The sequence below is a fragment of the Eriocheir sinensis genome, chromosome 38, assembly GCF_024679095.1.
Source record: "Eriocheir sinensis breed Jianghai 21 chromosome 38, ASM2467909v1, whole genome shotgun sequence".
Classification (NCBI taxonomy): Eukaryota; Metazoa; Arthropoda; class Malacostraca; order Decapoda; family Varunidae; genus Eriocheir; species Eriocheir sinensis.
In genome coordinates this window covers 17,277,474-17,296,036 of record NC_066546.1, presented here as the reverse complement: position 1 = coordinate 17,296,036, position 18,563 = coordinate 17,277,474, and the positions used below count along the sequence as shown (strand labels likewise).

Below are 18,563 nucleotides of genomic sequence, written 5' to 3'. Positions count from 1 at the left end.
GAGACAGGTCATTGGTCAGACGCATGAGCCGGTCCCAGAGAGAGTTGATGGAAGGAAGGAAGCATGCATGGTTGGGCTGTGTCGGTCACTTAATTTGTGTGAACGCACCCGCCCTTCCGATTAGCACTCAAACCGTTTCAAATGGTCCGTTTGGGCTTCTGATTCCGCGGGGCCTTTCCTCCCCTCTGCTCTGCCACACGGTTCCACCTAACCCTTCCTCTCATATGTTAGCTATAGGTAACATATGAGGGAAAGATTGGCATTGGGACTGTGTGGCGAGCAGAGGGGAGGAAAGGACCTGCTGAACTGAACGCCCAAACGAACTATTTGAAATGGCTTGACTACAGCGCTCATATCAGAAAAAAAAACACAAGCACTGGAATATGATTGGGCTGAAGTAATGCGATGTCTGTCGGCATGCAACTTTCTCATACCCTCAAAAATCAACACAGTGTTCTTTTGTCCAGCTTGGTTTGTAAGGAAGGAGCTTGGAATATAACACCCCATAGTACTTTTAATTCTACAGTTCCCAATAAATTTAGCCAAAAAAACATTAACCCGGTAGCTGCGGGGATCATGTCTCTTAAAGGGCCCTCTAAGCAAGAAAAATGAGAAAAAATCATCACTCACGCAAACCATTTCATAATATATATTAACGCATTTGTGATCAGTTTATGCACCATCTATTTGGGGGGTTTATATCATGGCAAAAATCTGGCCCATCGCTGGTACACGGTAAAGCCACAAATTTGGCCCGTCACTGCTACTGGGTTAAAAAGATTGAGTATATATATGATAAGGTATGTTTATCAAGCTTAAATTTTTCATCATAGCTAATTCTTATACCTCAGCTCAATTTCCAGAGTATTACAGATCTTTTCCTGAGTTGAGTATATATGATAAGGTATGTTTATCAAGCTTAACTTTCTCATCACAGCTAATTCTTACACCTCGGCTCAATTTCCAGAGTACTACAGATCTTTTCCTGAGTTGAGTATATATAATAAGGTATGTTTATCAAGCTTAACTTTCTCATCACAGCTAATTTTTACACCTCGGCTCAATTTCCTGAGTATTACAGATCTTTTCCTGAGTTGAGTATATATGATAAGGTATGTTTATCAAGCTTAACTTTCTCATCACAGCTAATTCTTACACCTCGGCTCAATTTCCAGAGTACTACAGATCTTTTCCTGAGTTGAGTATATATAATAAGGTATGTTTATCAAGCTTAACTTTCTCATCACAGCTAATTCTTATACCTCAGCTCAATTTCCAAGTGCTAGAGTTGTTTTCCCATGTTGAGTGCTGCATAGAATGGCAAGTGCACACAAACTAGTGACACGCCCAAGTGCTTACCTTGTGGGAGGCCCCTGACTCGTCTCCTTGGAAGGGGAAGATGGTAATAAATCAACTATGGAAGCAGAGAAAGAGGATGCCAGAAGTGGATGTTTGGGAGCCGCAGGAGGAAGTCAGTCAGAAAAAAGGGAATTATCGACTTGAAATATAATACAGGAGAGATTTCAAAGGCAAAACAAGGAGGTAGGAAGGTGCCTGAAACTCACTGCTCCATTGAGAGGGGAAAAAGGAGCCCAAAGACGATTAAATTTAGTCTGGGAGATGGAACACAGCAACGGAAATGACTTCAGTTACCAGCAGCGTCGTCCATATCATTAGTTCGAGGGCAAAACAAAGAGTTAGAAAGGTGCCCGGAACTCGCTGCTCCGTTGAAAGGAGAAAAAGGAGCCCAGAGACGGTTAAATTTAGTCTGGGAAATGGAATACAGCAACGGAAATGCCTTTAGTTACCAGAATTGTCACCACTCATATAACACAACACATGATCTGAACCGAGATAAAATGACAGACTGTGTAGTGAGGAAATAACACCATCATCATCACCATTATCATTATCAAACAAACTGCACTTCCAAAACAGAAAATACGCTGACGGAAAAATGGAACTGTACAGTTACCAACATGAACGCAATCCTGTCTCGCTACATACACGTCAAACGCTTGCTTTCTGCCTCCTCCTAGAGCTCTGTCATGTATATACCCTCTCTAGGTCTAATGTCCCGAGGTAGGCTTATGTATGTATATGTGTGTAGGGCAGCACAGGACAAGAACGGAAGCTTGGCTCAGGTCTGTTCGCTAATTGGTACTCACGCTGGTCCAATTAGTACTCATATCAGGGAAGAGGAGGAGGAACTAGTATGCAACCACTCAGAAAAACTGATCTCAGGTACATAAAAAAATTACTATAGTCAAAAAAAAAATGCGGGTTTTATTTATCTTTAAGCTGTTTTTGGTGTCTAGTTAGCTTTACATGGACACTTTAATGCTGTAGATAGCTAAATTTAGTCTTCAGTCTTGCATATCACAGACTAAAAGGGGGGCGACTTTTGCATGAGGTTGACTCTTAACACAATTATCATTTTTTTAGGCTGTTTATGGTGTCCACTTAGCTTTACATGGACACTACAATGCTGTAGATGGGTGAATTTAGTCTACAGTCTTGCATATCACAGCCTTGCAGGGGGGTAGACTTTAGTATAAGGTTCACTCTAACACAACTCTATACAGCAGTTAACTTTTACACTAACAAGTCAAAAAGTTCACCCTATCAGTTATACCTCAAGTCTTATCATTTTCAAGAGCAGTATTTCCCTGATACGAGCACTGTTTAGGGCGCTGGGTGCATACGAATTCGCGAACACACGGTAACACAATATTTCTTGAGGAAGCTTGGCCGACAGACACATCATGGTGATCAGACAACTGTGGGAGACGTCTCATGACTACAGCAATGTTCCAGGAAGCTGTCAACAACCCGCCAGCTGGCTCTGATCAACCCATATGTACAGGAAGCTAATATTGTAATGCCAAGGTATAAATCTCAGAGTGTAAACAAGAAAAAGGACATACAAAAAGCTATATAATGCCAAGAATGGAAGTAAAAATCGGGGAGGAGAATGTAAAAAGATAGAAAGCCTTTTTTTCAGAGTAACTTCTGCGGTGCCTTCTCTGTTTTTTACAATCATTATTACTATTATTATTATCATTACTGTTCTCAGAGGGTATGTTCGCGCCATCCACAGTTAGTTTTGGTAACAGGAAAAAGGAAAATTTAATCTGAGGGGTTAAAGAGCGGAAGTATCAAAATATAAGTCACACAAAAAAAAATATGTATTAATTTTCTTCTTGCTGTCTCCAGGCCTATTGGGTTCTCCTGTTTGGCTCACAGTGTTCCTTACTTAGTAGGTGCTGGCTTGGCGGGGTCACTGCAGGATTTGCTCAAAGAATAGCACATGTGATGCCCCCCGGACTGATCATTGCCGTACTGTCTATGATGCGGGAAATATTATGATAAGTGCTGTAAATACTGTAATGCCCAGGTTTAATGTTTCCTGTATTATAGAGAGTTTACAGTAAATACTGCTACTACTACTACTACTACTACTACTATTACTACTACTACTACTACTATTGCTACATCCCTAGTACCATTGCCAACTTCCAGTGAAATGCCAGAATAATTTTACTCTTTACTATGCGCTCCAACACAACCACCGCGTACAACGAAACACACGAGAAATTAATCCAGACAAGGAAAGGTTTTGCTGGCGCCAGGGATCGAACCCGTGACCAGCGAGACGGGAGAGCCACTCCTTAACCAGTCGGCCAAAGAGGTACCCCACTGGCAGAGGGAGTTAAGGGAGGCTCACCCATCAGGCTAGTCGTGTCACTACACCAGCATCATTTTTATTATGCTCCTGGAACTTTTCTTTGAGCAAGTTGTGCCCCAGCTCTGGGAAGCCAGCACCCAGAGAGGAACAGCAGCCACACATGTGCTTCCACAGGTATAACACAATCAAGTTAGCTCAGTGGATAAAGCTGACAAAAACATGATAGTATTTTATTTATTTAAACTTACACAGTGTGTTTCATTAGCTTATAACTTTGCTGGTAATGTCAGTACAACATATGTGCAACATCACTAAGGACACACCTTGTGGCTGAAAGACAGTACTGTGTGCACCTGACTACTGCTGCCAGGTTATTGCTTTAAGCAGGTGATGAACTATGAAAATTTGCAGGAATTAAAATTGTGTAAAACGAGGACTATTTCATATTGGTAATTCAGCTCAATGATTTTGGGGGCATTATTTTTCCTGTTATCAGTGGTAATTAGGGGAGAGTGTGCACAGTGAGTGGTGAGGACACCCTCTGATGAAACACTGTCAACACTGCATCCAGAGCCGTGAGAGAAGGCACCTCAGGCAAGGCCATGGGAAGGGAAGTATTCGCAGTGCCGTGGTAGGCCGAGAGATAGGCTTGGCGCTTCCCCTAGACTACTGAGGAGTGACAATAGAGTGCCAGGAGCCAGCCGGGCAGAGAGTGGCCCTGTATACTCACGCAGTGGTAGCGGGAAGGAATAATATCACCGGGACAACAGGTGAGTCCTCGTTGCCGTACACAATGTAACCCAATTGCTTAACTTTGCGCCGGAAGTACCGTGTGTTCCTAGCAAGGTGACTTATCCGCCGTTTTCCTACGCAGGGCAAGGGAGGAGGAACGCACAAGGCAGAGAATTAGTGCAGGGAAGCAAGGGTAGAGCTGGGCACGGAGATCACTATGGTAGGTTTGCTGTACAGTACCCAGCCACCAGTCCAGTTAGAATCATTATTACTATAATTATTATCATTGCTACCCTGGATATTTAGTGCAGGGAAGGGAAGGTACAGTTGAGCATGGAGATCACTAGGGTAGGTTTGGTGTACAGTACCCAGCCATCAGTCCAGTTAGAATCATTATTATTATTATTATTATTATTATTATTATTATTATTATTATTATTATTATCATTGGGAGGGCAGAGTTGAGCATGGAGATTACTAAGGTAGGTTCGCTGTACAGCACCAAGGCATCACTGCAGTTGGCATTATCATTGTGGAAAAATTTACTCTGGATATCTGAAGTCAGGCGTGAAAATTAACCGAAAAAAAACCTGTGTCAATTTATATTTTGGCGATATTTCAGTTCCAAAGTTCAGCTCGTCACGCCAGCCAGAACAGTGTTTTCCCTTGACAGCAATACTAACTGGACTGACCGGTGAGCAAGTGAGTTAGCAAACATACTTTACTCAAGGGCCGAGCTACTGATGGCTTCTAAAGTGAATGTGATAATAGAAAGGCCAGGGAATGGAAGGAAGTTGAGAGCATAGTAGTAGTAGTACAGCAGTAGAAAAAGCAATAGTAGTAATAGTAACTGCCCAGAAAATTAGTATCTCTGTGAAAGTCAATGTCTCCCCCTAAACAATTCCATTCTATATGTCAACTTCTAAACACAAGTCTATACAATGTGCTGCAGACTTCCCCTTGACATGAGTGCAAATTTGACAGGCTGTTGATGACATACTGGAACACACACATCTGATTTTTTCCCTACTTCTCAAAGCACATGAGAAACTGATCTATTAGGGAGAACATATCACTTCCCAACCCAAACATTCCACATTACTTTGTTGTGTAGAAAGCCTCATTACTAAGGAAGCATATATGAATTTTCTGACCTCTCAAAGCACATGAGAAACTGACCTATTAGGGGATTACATCACTTCCCAACCCAAACATTCCACATTACTTTGTTGTGTAGAAAGCCTCATTACTAAGGAAGCATATATGAATCTTCTGACCTCTCAAAGCACACGAGAAACTGATCTATTAGGGGATTACATCACTTCCCAACCCAAACATTCCACATTACTTTGTTGTTCAAAAAGCCTCATTACTAAGGAAGCATATATGAATTTTCTGACCTCTCAAAGCAAACATTCCACATTACTTTGTTGTGTAGAAAGCCTCATTACCTACTAAGGAAGCATATATGAATCTTCTGACCTCTCAAAGCACATGAGAAACTGACCTATTAGGGGATTACATCACTTCCCAACCCAAACATTCCACATTACTTTGTTGTTCAAAAAGCCTCATTACTAAGGAAGCATATATGAATTTTCTGAGTCAAGAGATATATAGCAAGTGTTTGGGGTACGTTAGGTTAGGTTAGGTTAAGAGGCAGACACCTAGCATTGACCCAAAGGAAACCCCAGTCACTTGGTCTAAATTCACACACCCTGTACCAAACACTGAGTACTGGGGAGCCATACACTGACCTTCGCCGGTGCCGTCCTTGCCCATAATGATAGACATGGAGGTGATGATCTGCTGGGCCACTGGGGGGGGCATGGAGGCAGCATAGGACTGGGCATGGCTGTATACCCTCAGGTGGTTGATCAGGTCCTGGAAACATTACAGAAACAGAAGGTAGACGGCAGGAAACATGTGGCAGGTATGTTCCCTTTGTGTTAGGGAAGGAAGATGAGAAATGCCAAGTCAGTCTAGGGTAGAAAGGTTAGGCAAGGTCAGGCAAGGTTAAGGAAGCAAGGTGAGAAATGCCAGGTCAGTCTCAGGTAGAAAGGTTAGGCAAGGTTAAGGAAGCAGGGTGAGAAATGGCAGGTCAATCTAGGGTAGAAAACATGTAGCAGGTATGTTCCTTTTGTGTTAGGGACGGAAGTTGAGAAATGCCAGGTCAGTCTAGGGTAGAAAACAAGTGGCAGGTAAATTGACCTCTCATCTGGCCACTCTTCTAAACTCTTCTTTATAGGGTGTGGGATGTTTTCAAGGGCAGAGAAACGTACTGGTGCCAGGTGAGTCTATGTAAATAAGGCTTATGGGAACAATTGTCCAATATAGGGACAGTGATTACCAGGATTTTATTTCTCATCATTATTATTTTGGGGCCTTTGAGATGTTTCCTTTACCGTAAAAAATAAAATCAAGAAAAAAAATAGTAAATCAATCTTCCGCACCATGAGAGGAAGAAGACTAACCTTGGAGCCTGCGATGTACCCTCCAGCAGCACCGAAGCTCTTAGTGAAGGTCCCCATGTGGATGTCCACGTCCTTGGGGTCCACGCCATAGTAGTCCACCACTCCCCCGCCTCGTGGCCCCAGGGCTCCTATGCTGTGGGCCTCGTCCACGTAGAGGTATGTCTGCGGGACACAACAGAGGGATATTTAGGGTATATTTAGGGTTGTCTGGTGGTTGCTTCCTTAGTAATGGGACTAGTTATATGCTTTCTCATTTGCTCCCTGCTTTAAGACCTAACTAACTAATGACTTAAGTATACCTAACTATACCTCAAAATATCTCACTATATATGCAGACAGTAGGCTCATATCAGCTTCCTCGGTAATGCTTTCTCAATTGCCCCCTGCTTTAAGACATAACTAATGACTCAAGTATACCTAACTATACCTCAAAATATCTCACTATATATGCATGCAGTAGGCTCATGTCAGCTTCCTCAATAATGGGACTTGTTATATGCTTCCTCAGTTGACCTCTGTTTTAAGACCTAACTAACTAGTGACTTAAATATACCTAACTATACCTCAAAATATCTTACTATACATGCATGCAGTAGGCTCATAACAGCTTCCTCGGCAATAGAACTTGTTATATGCTTGCTTGGTTGACCTGCGTTTTAAGTGGACACCAACCTTGTACTTCTTCTTGATTCTGATGAAGCCGGGAAGGTCACAGATGCTTCCCTCCATGGAGTAGATCCCCTCCACCACGATCATGGCCTTCTTCCACGGCCGGCGGGTCCTGGGGTGGCCGTGGATCAGGGCCTCGCGAAGCTTTCTCTCAAGGTCGTTTGCATTGTTGTGTTGAAAAACCTGAAGTACAGAAATGTCGAAAATATGTTAGTGTGAATATTGGTGACTATACAAGTGCATATGGAGACTTAGAAGGCAAATCTTGTATTGGAAAACCAGGCAGTACAGCATTATGAGACATACTTTCACAGTGGCCCCAGAGAGATGCATTCCAAGGACACACAAGGTCACAACTAGTGTAGAAAGAGCTATAAAGAGTCTACGAGAGGTCAGTCAGCACAGCATTATCAGACGTACCTTTACAGTGGCCCCGGAGAGACGCAGCCCGAGGATCAGAGAGGCGTGGTTAAACTCGTCTGAGAGCACCAGACAGCCCGGGCCAAGCAGCGAAGGCAGGTTGAGCACGTTGGTGGCGAAGCCCATGCCGAAGGTGATGGCGTCCTCCACCCCGAGGAACTCTGTCACCAGCGTCTCCAATTTTTTGTGGATTTCGAGAGTTCCTGTTAAATAAAAGGAAGTTTTTTTTTTTGTTTTTTTTTGAGAGAGAGAGAGAGAGAGAGAGAGAGAGAGAGAGAGAGAGAGAGAGAGAGAGAGAGAGAGAGAGAGAGAGAGAGAGAGAGAGAGAGAGAGAGAGAGAGAGAGAGAATTAAAGAAAGAAAGAGTCAAAAAATTAAAGAAAAAAATACTGAATAAATGAATAAGCGAGTCGCAGGCTTTTTTTTTTCACTGTTTCCTTTTTGCCCTTGAACTGTTTCCTCTACTGTAAAAAAAAAAATAATAATAATTAAAAAATAAAACTCTTTCTACACTTGCCGAGTTCGAGGCGCGGGCTGCTGGTGGTAATGCCGACTGCCTTGGTGGTTTCGCAGGAGGTGTCGTGGCAGGGGCCGTTGTTCTCCGCAAAGCCCAGGTAATTGTACGAGCCTGCGTTGATGCACTTTAACTTCTTGCCGGTCACCCTGAGGCACCAGACAGAGAATTAGATCACTAGGCTAGGTTTGCTGTACTGTACCCAGCAATTATTATTATCATTGTTACTTGGGATAATCAATGCAGGGAAGGGAGGTTAGAAGTGGGCACAGAGATCACTAGGGTAGGTTTGCTGTACTGTACCCAGCCATCATTATCATCATTATTGTTATTATCATTGGTACTCGGGATAATCAGTGCAGGGAAGGGAGGTTAGAAGTGGGCACGGAGATCACTAGGATAGGTTTGCTGTACTATACCCAGCCATCATTATCATCATTATTGTTATTATCATTGTTACTTGGGATAATTAGTGCAGGGAAGGGGCAGAAGAGGAGGGCACAGAGATTAGAGAATGCCTTCCCAAGTGAACACAGCTCTGCCTTGGCCACTCACTTCATGGTCCAGCCGTAGTCCGGGGTATAGCGCTCCAGCAGGTCGATCTCAGCCCCGGGAACGCTGGCGATGGCCCGGTTCCAGCAGTCTTGGATGCGTCGGTAAACATTGCGTGTGTAGAAGCTCTCAAACCCAATGTATAGAGGCACGTATCCCTGCGTAAAAAGGTGGCTGGGTTTTATGCAGGTCCTTGAGGCTTGGGACAACATGAGGAACTGTGTGCTAAGTTACGAAGAAAAAAATAAATGAAAAAATAGAAATAAAACAAAAAAATTAGAAGCCTGAATATAATCTTTCCCTCCATAGAATAAAGCATATGCCAGATGATAGAACTGGATCAGATAAGAGCTCAGATGCCACAATTGACACTCATTTAAGAAGACATGACTTTCCACCCACAAATCTGCTCTCTCTGCTATGAAATGCCAACACACAATGATGCTAAACCTGCTCTAATAATGCTCTGATGATCCCACAGTGCTCAAAGTTCACAGGCCACAGTTGACACTCATTTAAGAAGACATGATTTTCCACTTACAAATCTGCTCTCTCTACTGTGAAATGTTAACACACAATGATGCTAAACCTCCTCTAACAATGCTTTGATGATCCCACAGTGCTCAGACAAAGCACTATTGACACTCATTGAAGATAACCTGACTTTCCACTCACAAATCTGCTCTCTCTGCTATGAAATCCCAACACAGAATGATGCTAAGCCTCCTCTAACAATGCTTTGATGATCCCACAGTGCTCAGACAAAGCACTACTGACACTCATTGAAGAAAATCTGACTTTCCACTTACAAATCTGCTCTCTCTACTGTGAAATGTTAACACACAATGATGCTAAACCTGCTCTAACAATGCTTTGATGATCCCACAGTGCTCAGACAAAGCACTACTGACACTCATTGAAGAAAACCTGACTTTCCACTCACAAATCTGCTCTCTCTGCTATGAAATCCCAACACAGAATGATGCTAAGCCTGCTCTAACAATGCTCTGATGACCCCACAGTTCACAGGCACCACAATTGATGCACATTCTACAAGCTGAAGGAGGAATCAGAGTTGAATCCCTGTAAGGAGAATCATAATAAGCATAACACAACACAGTCCCACACATATGTTAACCCTATTGCCGCAAGAAAGAAAGCTTATCCACTAAAGACTCTGGACATTCATATAAAATCACCTCACAATAGAACATGAAAACACTATGGGTATGTATATATTATGGCAGTTGTTTAAGGCAAGGAATCAGGCAGCCTCAAGACCGGTGAAGCCCATCATTGGAAGCTGAAGAAGTGAGTAAATCAAGGCTTGCTGCAGATTCAATGGCAGGAGGAGTTACAACATTCTCCATTCAAGGTCCAGGAGGAGGAGGAGGAGGAGAGGGGGGAGAAAAAAAAAGAGAGATGGAGGATTGAGAAGACATAGTAAGAGCACCAGTAGTAGTAATAGTCGTACTCATAGTAGTAGTAGTGGATAAAATTAAAAAAACAGCAAGATGATGAATTACAAGAACAATACAAGGAAAGGAGGAGGAGGAGGAAAAGGAGGAAAAGGAGGAGGAGGAGGAGGAGACAAAACAGCAGGATAACAAGATAAGACAAAAAACAGAGGAGGAGGAGGAGAAGGAGAACACGAGGAGGAACAAGAAATAAAGAATAATACTAAATACCAGAACAAGTACAAGACAGAAGGATGAGAAAGCTAAAACACAACTCCATTTCAAGATGTCAATGAACTCGGTGAAGGACCTTAACAACTGTCTTTGCAGGTGTTTCTATGACAAGTCCAGAGCTGCCACCCGCCTTGCCCCAGTGCACTCTACCTCTCTATTTGTCTCTTTCGTCGATGGTGGGTAGAAGAACTCTTTGACGTATCCGACGAAGAAGAGGACGCCATAGGACAGATAGATGGTGAAGTTGGTGAACGTCGGACACTCCTCTATATCCTTTATTTGTGTTGTGAGAAATGCATTCTTTTTCATACGCTGGAGATAAAGCATTGAATTTATTTAGGGGGACAAAAGTGGACAAGCTGCTGCGGCTACTACTACAGCCAACCGACTCTTAAATTACTAGGTATCATATGGACAGCTTTGGCGGGGTGGGGAGCTTGAACATTACATATATACACAAGGGTACAGCTTATGTCTGAGGCTGGAGTCTGGGCAAATACTGTATCACACAGTTTTAATACTTAACAACTAACACAACAGCCACAATATCTCAGGCTTCAAGCAGTGTCTATAGTATAGGGTATGTTGGCCAATACATATATGCACCATTCTACTTAACCCTTTGACTGTGGATTTCCTAAAAGAAGACCTCACCAAGCAACAGGACTGGAACAAAAAGTGGCAGCTACAATTCAATGAAGAAAAATATAAAGTCCTGCACTTTGGGAGGGGATAGCCTGCATACCAATACCACATGGGAAACACTCCACTATCCACCACAGAGGCAGAGAAAGACCTGGAAGTGTATGTTTCCAGGCTACCAGTAAAGGCTAAATCCGTGCCAATTGCAGCAGACGGGTTAACATTCGCATAAGGGGGAAAAAATTACTCTGGAAAACTGCCCCCAAGCCCAAATAAATACTGCTAGAATATAAAATGTATCAGTGTTTGTTTTCTCAATAGTCAGTGCTTGGACCATAGCTCAGTTTTCTTCAGGTAAAAGTACAAGTTTAGAATGCATGATTTTAAAAGGGGCTTACTACTACTACTACTTCTATTACTATGACTACCTATGTTATTACTGCAACCACTGTTTGTTTTTGGGGCATCGACTTATAATGAGAGCAAATTTGATACAAGAATATCCATTTTTTTTCATGATTAAATTAGTACTGCGATAAATGGTGCATACAGAGTGGCAAACATACCCTAAATTTCCTTGATAACATCCAAATGTCTAGGAAACTGTACCTATGAATGAACATGTCGGAGACAATACTGATGCAAGCATTACATTATATCTAGCATCAATCTACATCATTCATTATGTGACATCAATTGATATCTAACGCAATGGGCTAAATTTTTTCAGTCCAGAACTGGGATTATTTCATAAGACATAATTTAGACATGACAGAATTGGCATTATTTCATCTGACATTAAAAAAATTATTATTACAAAGTTCTCATATAGTCAAGGACAAACATTTATATATAAGTTATTGTGAACATGCTTTCCAAACTTACAGGTCAATTATTATAATGTATGGTAATATGACGTGTAGCATAATAAAAGATTTTGATCAAAGGACTTCTTCCAGCACATATATCATGCAATCTCCCAATAATTAAGTTGCTGTCACTGATATGATCATTAGGAGTTATTAAATGTAGCATACTTATATATTACAGCAGTGGTAAGTATGCAAAGTAACCTATGGCATTGAAATTGTTATAAAAATGGGAACTTATCATGCAGCATCCCAAGACCATAAGCTGTACCCCCTGTCCCGGCACCTTAGCCATCAGACGCCACCTTCAGGTTCCCTAACTGATGCCCAACACTTGACCTCTGATACAAGAAGTCTGTTTGTGCCGTAGTGAAGCACATGAATGTAATCCACAACTCTTACAAGCCTTAATTCCTTCCTTCCTTCCTTCTACACAAGACATTCTGCTCAAGTTCACCCCTGTGTTGTCCAGCTTCCTTATGCAAGTTAACCTGTATCTTCACTCTTTCATCCCTTTCATTAGTAAACTCTTAGAACAGCATTAATCCCTTCCTTCCTTTCTTCTACACAAGACATTCTGCTCAGTTTCACCCATGTTGTCCAGCTTCTTTATGCAAGTTAACCTGTATCTTCACTCTTTCATCCCTACCACTGATAAACTCTGTAACAGCCACAGTATTTCTCCCTTACTATGAGGGAAGTGTCAGGATACCCATGGAATTGTATGGACTGTATCATCTATGTCTTTGGTGCATTCCAGTCTTCTTTGATTTTTTTTTATTTATTTATTTATTTATTTATTTTTTTAACGTCTATGCCTATAGCGCCGGTAGGCTTTCTTGAAGGGCCTGGATGGTAGTCGCCCCCAGCCCGTCATGACGCAGGCAAGTGTTTATAGTGGTTCTTGATTAACTTGGACAGTTTCCTCTAGTGTTTGGGTTGATGGGTGGTCTTCAGGACAGCATGTGGGTAGTTTTAAGCCACTCGGCGGTGACTGAAAAACCCCAGGTGGTAGCGTGGGGATTTGAACTCGCGTTGTCCATCACGCGGTGAATGTGGGCCCAGCACGCTATCACTCAGCCACTGCCTATTTTTGGTAATTGGTATTTCTCCTTGACCTTCATGAGGACAACTTTAAATACCTTCTCTTCTGTTACTGTGGTTTCTAGCTGTCAGTTAACTACCAAAACACTTTAGAATACAGCAAATTTACAATATCAAACTCTCTTGGCACAACTTGTAAACACCCTTCCAATGAGTATCTATATTAGCATCAAAACTTATGACCCTGAAATAGTGAAGCTGGTTTAGTTTGTCAGTGTGATCCAAGACACTTTAGAGTACACCAAATTTACAGTATCAAACTCCCTTGGCACGGCTTGTAAACACCCTTCCACTGAGTATCTATATTAGCATCGAAACTTCTGTCTCTACATACTAATGAAAATAATTGAGCCTGAAATAGTAAAGCTGGTTTAGTTTGTCCTGGTAGCTGTCTCAGGTTGGGTTAGGTTCGTAGCTACCACCATCACAAGCAAGAGGTTAATATGCTCAGTTTTTTTGTTGTTTACATAATGCAACAAGACATCAAAGGAATTACACTAAATGCAACTCAAGGAAGTATTTTATATCTCACTTTTGGGGTTCACTTTTGTTGTGTACGTATGCAACAAGACATCAAGGGAATTACAGAGAATGCAACTATAGGTATGGTATGTATATGAAGGAAGTATCTTTGGTCTCATTTTTTAGGTTCACTTTTGTTGTGTACATATGCAACAAGACATCAAGGGAATTACAGAGAATGCAACTATATGAAGGAAGTATCTTAGGTCTCATTTTTTAGGTTCGCTGTTATTGTTTACATATGCAACAAAACATCAAAGAAATTACAGTAAATGCAACTATAGGTATATACAAGAAGGAAGTTTTTGAAGGTCTAAATTAGCTAGCACTGAGATTTGATCACTGACAGTCAACAAAAGGAATATTGACAGGAGTAAAGCAACATTACTTATGAAAAAATATAGTTAGAGAAAGTCTAGTCAATTTATATGCAGCCTTTATCATGGCCAAAATGCACCCAGGAAGCTCTACTCTGACCCCTTCCATACGGCTGGTCAAACTAAATGTCACTGAACAGAACTACAATACAATGGTGTGCTATTTTGTGTAACCTGGGATAAAGAAATAACACAAAATATTTAGCTGTGATGTTAGCTATGATATATTTTTCCCCTGGTAGTAGCTGGGTGCATGCATATAAATTGGCAGGCCATAACTCTTACAAGACAATTACTATATGACAGTTTGAGTTCACATCTGTTGACCTCTTCCATAAGGTGTGGCAAACTGTCTAATCATTTCATTACAGGAAAATGGTGGCCATTCATTCTACTAATTATATAGCAGTATGCAGAAAGGGGTTTAACTTGAGCAGTATACAAATGAAAAATAAATAAGCCTGTTTCCATGAGGTGTGGCAAACTGTCCCATCGTTTTATTACCAGAAAGGAAGGAGATAAGGAGTTCAGCTTGAAGAATACATAAATAATAAATAAACATCGTCTACTCTTATCAGTGTGGGTTAAGGTGAACGGATGGTGACGCGCCAGGGCCGAGCACAAGAATGGGAGAAGCCAAATCTTTGAGGACAATTTTACACGAGCGTCTACGAACAAGTGTTGTGTGACTCGGGGCTCCACACCTCTTGGACATGTGTCAGAGAGGTGGGAATTTGATGTTCTTGTCCATTTTTGCCAGAGTAAGGGGAGTCATGCTGCAGAAGTTACACCTTTTTAGTCTAATCTATTTACACTCTTAGGCAATGTATGTTGTTAGCCAGTTCATGCTCACCATTCCAATCAGTATTTAAAGCGGAAAAAATAACTGGAAAATTTAAGAGGTATGAAAATGAGCTATGGCCCTTGGGATCAACATTTACAGGGGATAAACTTCCACGACAGAATATTTCATGCTCTGAAAAACAAGGATAAGGTATGAAAATAAACTACTCTTGATGGTATATAAATTTTCTCCATTTTCCCATCATATGAGCATTAATATATTTTTTTACAGCAAAGGGAACAATTCAAGGGCAAAGCCAAGCAATGACAACCAAAAAGACTTGCTAATTGGAATGGCATGTACATATTGGCTTACACAATACCCCAGATGCTACACAAGTTGGTGCCACTAGCGTTAGGGAGTCCAACAATCCCTTGGAGTATTAGACTAACAAGGTTATTTCTGTTCCATCAGGTGTTGCTTGGGAACTTACCTCATCCTGACAGGCAACAAAAACGCAAAGACTCGTTGATAAGTAAATCCAATGCTTCTCTCACAAAAACAAGAGAACACTATAGTGGTCAATTCAAATGATGGAAAACAACCAGTGAATGTCTGCATATAGTGCTTAAAAAAGACTGCCACAAGAATAGCCAATTCCAGTCTGAATATAAAAATGCTCCTCCCGTGGCAAAAGCTTTTTTCCTTTCCCTCTAATCCACCTAAGCATCACTGATTTTTTTAAGAAATTATCATAGTGTGTTAACAAAAAGTGTATATGATTGCCTTCTTTAGCCCTGTGGACAGAAAAAAGTGTCCTGGCTACCCTGAGGAGGAGCAGGTGAGTGCAGCTTGCCTAGCACTCAGTTAACTGCTGTATAGCAAACTTTAAGGTCACAATTTCATGATCTCACCTAGTCTGGAGGAAAAGTAAATGTGTCTTTTAATCAAGTGTGAATACAGATGAAATCAAGGTCTACAGACAAGCAATACAGGCAGTACATGACATAACAAGGCATTCTACAGCAAGAGGCACAAACATGGATCACATTAGCAGTCAATGCAGCAAAGGGTTATCATCTGGCAGGCAACACTACTGAAATGTCATCAATCACAGCCAATTAAGTAAGGCATTCACATACTTAATGAGCAAAACTATATAAGTTTAATTTCTACCAATAAAGGAATCATGATCATATGGTCTAGTTATAGTACTAAAGATCTTTTCTATTAAGGCTAATCTCAGATTATTTCAACAGTTCAGCAGCACATGATTAAGACAAAAAATTATAAACCTAATTAAAGAAACTTTCTCTTGAGTTAGAAAAATGCAAACCAATGTGCAAGAACTTTGACTTTGGTATATATAACATATATTTTACATGACAAACCACTAAGTTTGGGCATCCACTCATCCATGGTATAGACATATCCGTTTCAATACTCAGGACTCTAGTGTGCTTCAAACAGGTTTTAAAGCTCACCAGGGTTGGAAAAAAACATGATTGGTTAAATAAAGACTAATATAAGCAAAAGGTAACATAATATAAACAAAGGTTTCCCAAGACCTCAGTAAATTCATATATTAGACAGAGTCCCCTCCAATGAGCAGACATGAATATGAAAAAATATGACAGCCTAGATGCAGATATGGACAAGATGTACTGCAGGACGGGGATGCCCAGCCTAACACTATCTAAGCCTTGGTTACAGCTAGCATGGGGAAGCAACTGTAAATCAGGTCACCTCCATGCAGATCTTACCTCCCTATTCTTCTCCTTGGTAGTCACAGGCACAAAAAACTCCCTTATGTAGCCCAGCATCAGGAGGACACCATACGAGAGGAAGGTGAAGAAGGCTACGAAGAGGGAGCATTCTTCCTCCTTGTGGAAAGCTCTTTTGTTCATTGCCGAACCTTCCTCTGGTCTGCTTGTGCTCTTGTTGTGTAGGGACTTATCCTGAAGATGAGAAAAGGCATTAATAATAATGATGATAATAATAATAATAATAATAATAATAATAATAATAATAATAATAATAATAATAATAATAATGTTATATTTCACCCAACACCTTTAAGCCAGGATAACAACATTAACTGATGAACATTCAACATTATAAAAGAGAGAGAGAGAGAGAGAGAGAGAGAGAGAGAGAGAGAGAGAGAGAGAGAGAGAGAGAGAGAGAGAGAGAGAGAGAGAGAGAGAGAGAGAGAGAGAGAATAGCTAATTACCCCTTGAGAGGATTAACCCCTTAACCCCGGGTGACGACATATGTCGACCTTACCTAAAAAGTCCCTCATCCCGGGTGATGACATATGTCGTTCTATCAATTTTTTAAAAAACGCAACAATATTTGTGGCTTCTTGAACATTTTGGGAGTGGATAATTTCATCATTCATCATCCCACGCACTCTCGCCCGCTTCCAGCACCCCCAAACCACCCCCCAGGCCCCACTACAAACAAACAGTGTTCCGCGCTAGTACCGTTTCACAGAAAAAAAACGCGTTTCATGCATACATTCCCCACTTGTTTGTGCAAAAAACTGAAATTCCTTGTGTAAACAAAGTGATGCTGTGTATATATGAGCCCAGTATTATATAAACAGCTTTGTGAGTGTGTGGTACATCCTGGAGTGCTGGGAAGTGCCAATAAATGGGGACAAGCTACCCTTGTTTGCCCCCCAGTCTTCTTCAATGTCTGTGTACCGGTCAAACAATACCACCATCTTGAAATCCAAGGTATGTACTTTCATATGGCATTTGGTTTATTGCTCTAGGTTAAGTAATTTTTGGGGGGGGGAATATTTTCCCAATGGCAACTTTTGCCCAAATATTCCAGGCTACAGAGCAGGACCGCTGAAAATAATGCCCAGGGTTAAGGGGTTAATTGGTTGCTAAAAACAATCAATTAGTGCTGTAAATGATTAACACAGATAACAAGTGTCCATCACCACACTTGTATGTAAAGAGCAAGCCATGAGATAAAAAGAAAATAAGAATAGGTTAATTACCCCTAACCAGTAACAAACAGCTGTCACTTGTCCCCATTTCCAGAGTCAGGAATGCAACCATGGTCCAGCCCATACCTAGGCTACTACATGTCTCCTCACACCCTAGACAAGCTTAAATATGCTGGATAAAGTAGAAAAGCTTCACGTATAAGAAAAGGTAATTACCAGTAACAAGTGGTAATAATAACCTGTACAGATTTCCCTACTCAGGAAAGCAACCACTGCCCCGCCCACATCTAGGCTTGTACATGTCACCTCACGCCCTAGAAAACCTTAAATATGACAGATAAATAAAGATAGATAGATAAATAGGCTTGTAATTACCCCTAACCGGTAACAATACGTAATAACCTGTACTGATTTCCTAACTCAGGAATGTAACCACTGCCCCGCCCATATCTAGGCTTGTACATGTCCTCACGCACTAGAAAACCTTTAATTTGACAGAGATAAAAATAGATACATAAATAGGCTTGTGATTCCCCCTAACCAGTAATAAGCGGTATTAACCTG

At 41.3% G+C, this 18,563-nt stretch overlaps 1 protein-coding gene and 2 long non-coding RNA genes across 21 annotated transcripts in view; 1 reads left to right on the top strand and 2 right to left on the bottom strand.

Annotated features, from left to right (window-relative positions):
• Positions 1 to 18,563, bottom strand: part of LOC127008785 (serine palmitoyltransferase 2-like) — a 31,683-nt gene that overhangs the window by 12,724 nt on the left and 396 nt on the right. For 16 of the 19 annotated variants that reach the window (XM_050881187.1, XM_050881170.1, XM_050881176.1 and 13 more), the window contains exons 2-9: positions 16,801 to 16,995; positions 10,890 to 11,051; positions 9,052 to 9,206; positions 8,500 to 8,645; positions 7,984 to 8,186; positions 7,567 to 7,746; positions 6,895 to 7,056; positions 6,178 to 6,304 (exon numbers count right to left, since the gene is read on the bottom strand). In XM_050881187.1, the coding sequence (XP_050737144.1) occupies positions 6,178 to 6,304; positions 6,895 to 7,056; positions 7,567 to 7,746; positions 7,984 to 8,186; positions 8,500 to 8,645; positions 9,052 to 9,206; positions 10,890 to 11,051; positions 16,801 to 16,995 (1,330 nt within the window). Of the gene's footprint in view, positions 1 to 4,418; positions 4,555 to 6,177; positions 6,305 to 6,894; positions 7,057 to 7,566; positions 7,747 to 7,983; positions 8,187 to 8,499; positions 8,646 to 9,051; positions 9,207 to 10,889; positions 11,052 to 16,800; positions 16,996 to 18,563 lie in introns of all 19 variants that reach the window. The other 3 variants (XM_050881171.1, XM_050881189.1, XM_050881188.1) reach the window with 3 other exon arrangements.
• On the bottom strand, positions 21 to 1,193 carry LOC127008787 (uncharacterized). Its single transcript, XR_007761348.1, has 3 exons — positions 1,055 to 1,193; positions 343 to 950; positions 21 to 155 (listed from the first exon to the last, which is right to left on the bottom strand). It is a non-coding gene; the product is annotated as an uncharacterized LOC127008787 (long non-coding RNA).
• Positions 861 to 2,618, top strand: LOC127008786 (uncharacterized). The gene is made up of 2 exons (XR_007761347.1): positions 861 to 1,008; positions 1,113 to 2,618. It is a non-coding gene; the product is annotated as an uncharacterized LOC127008786 (long non-coding RNA).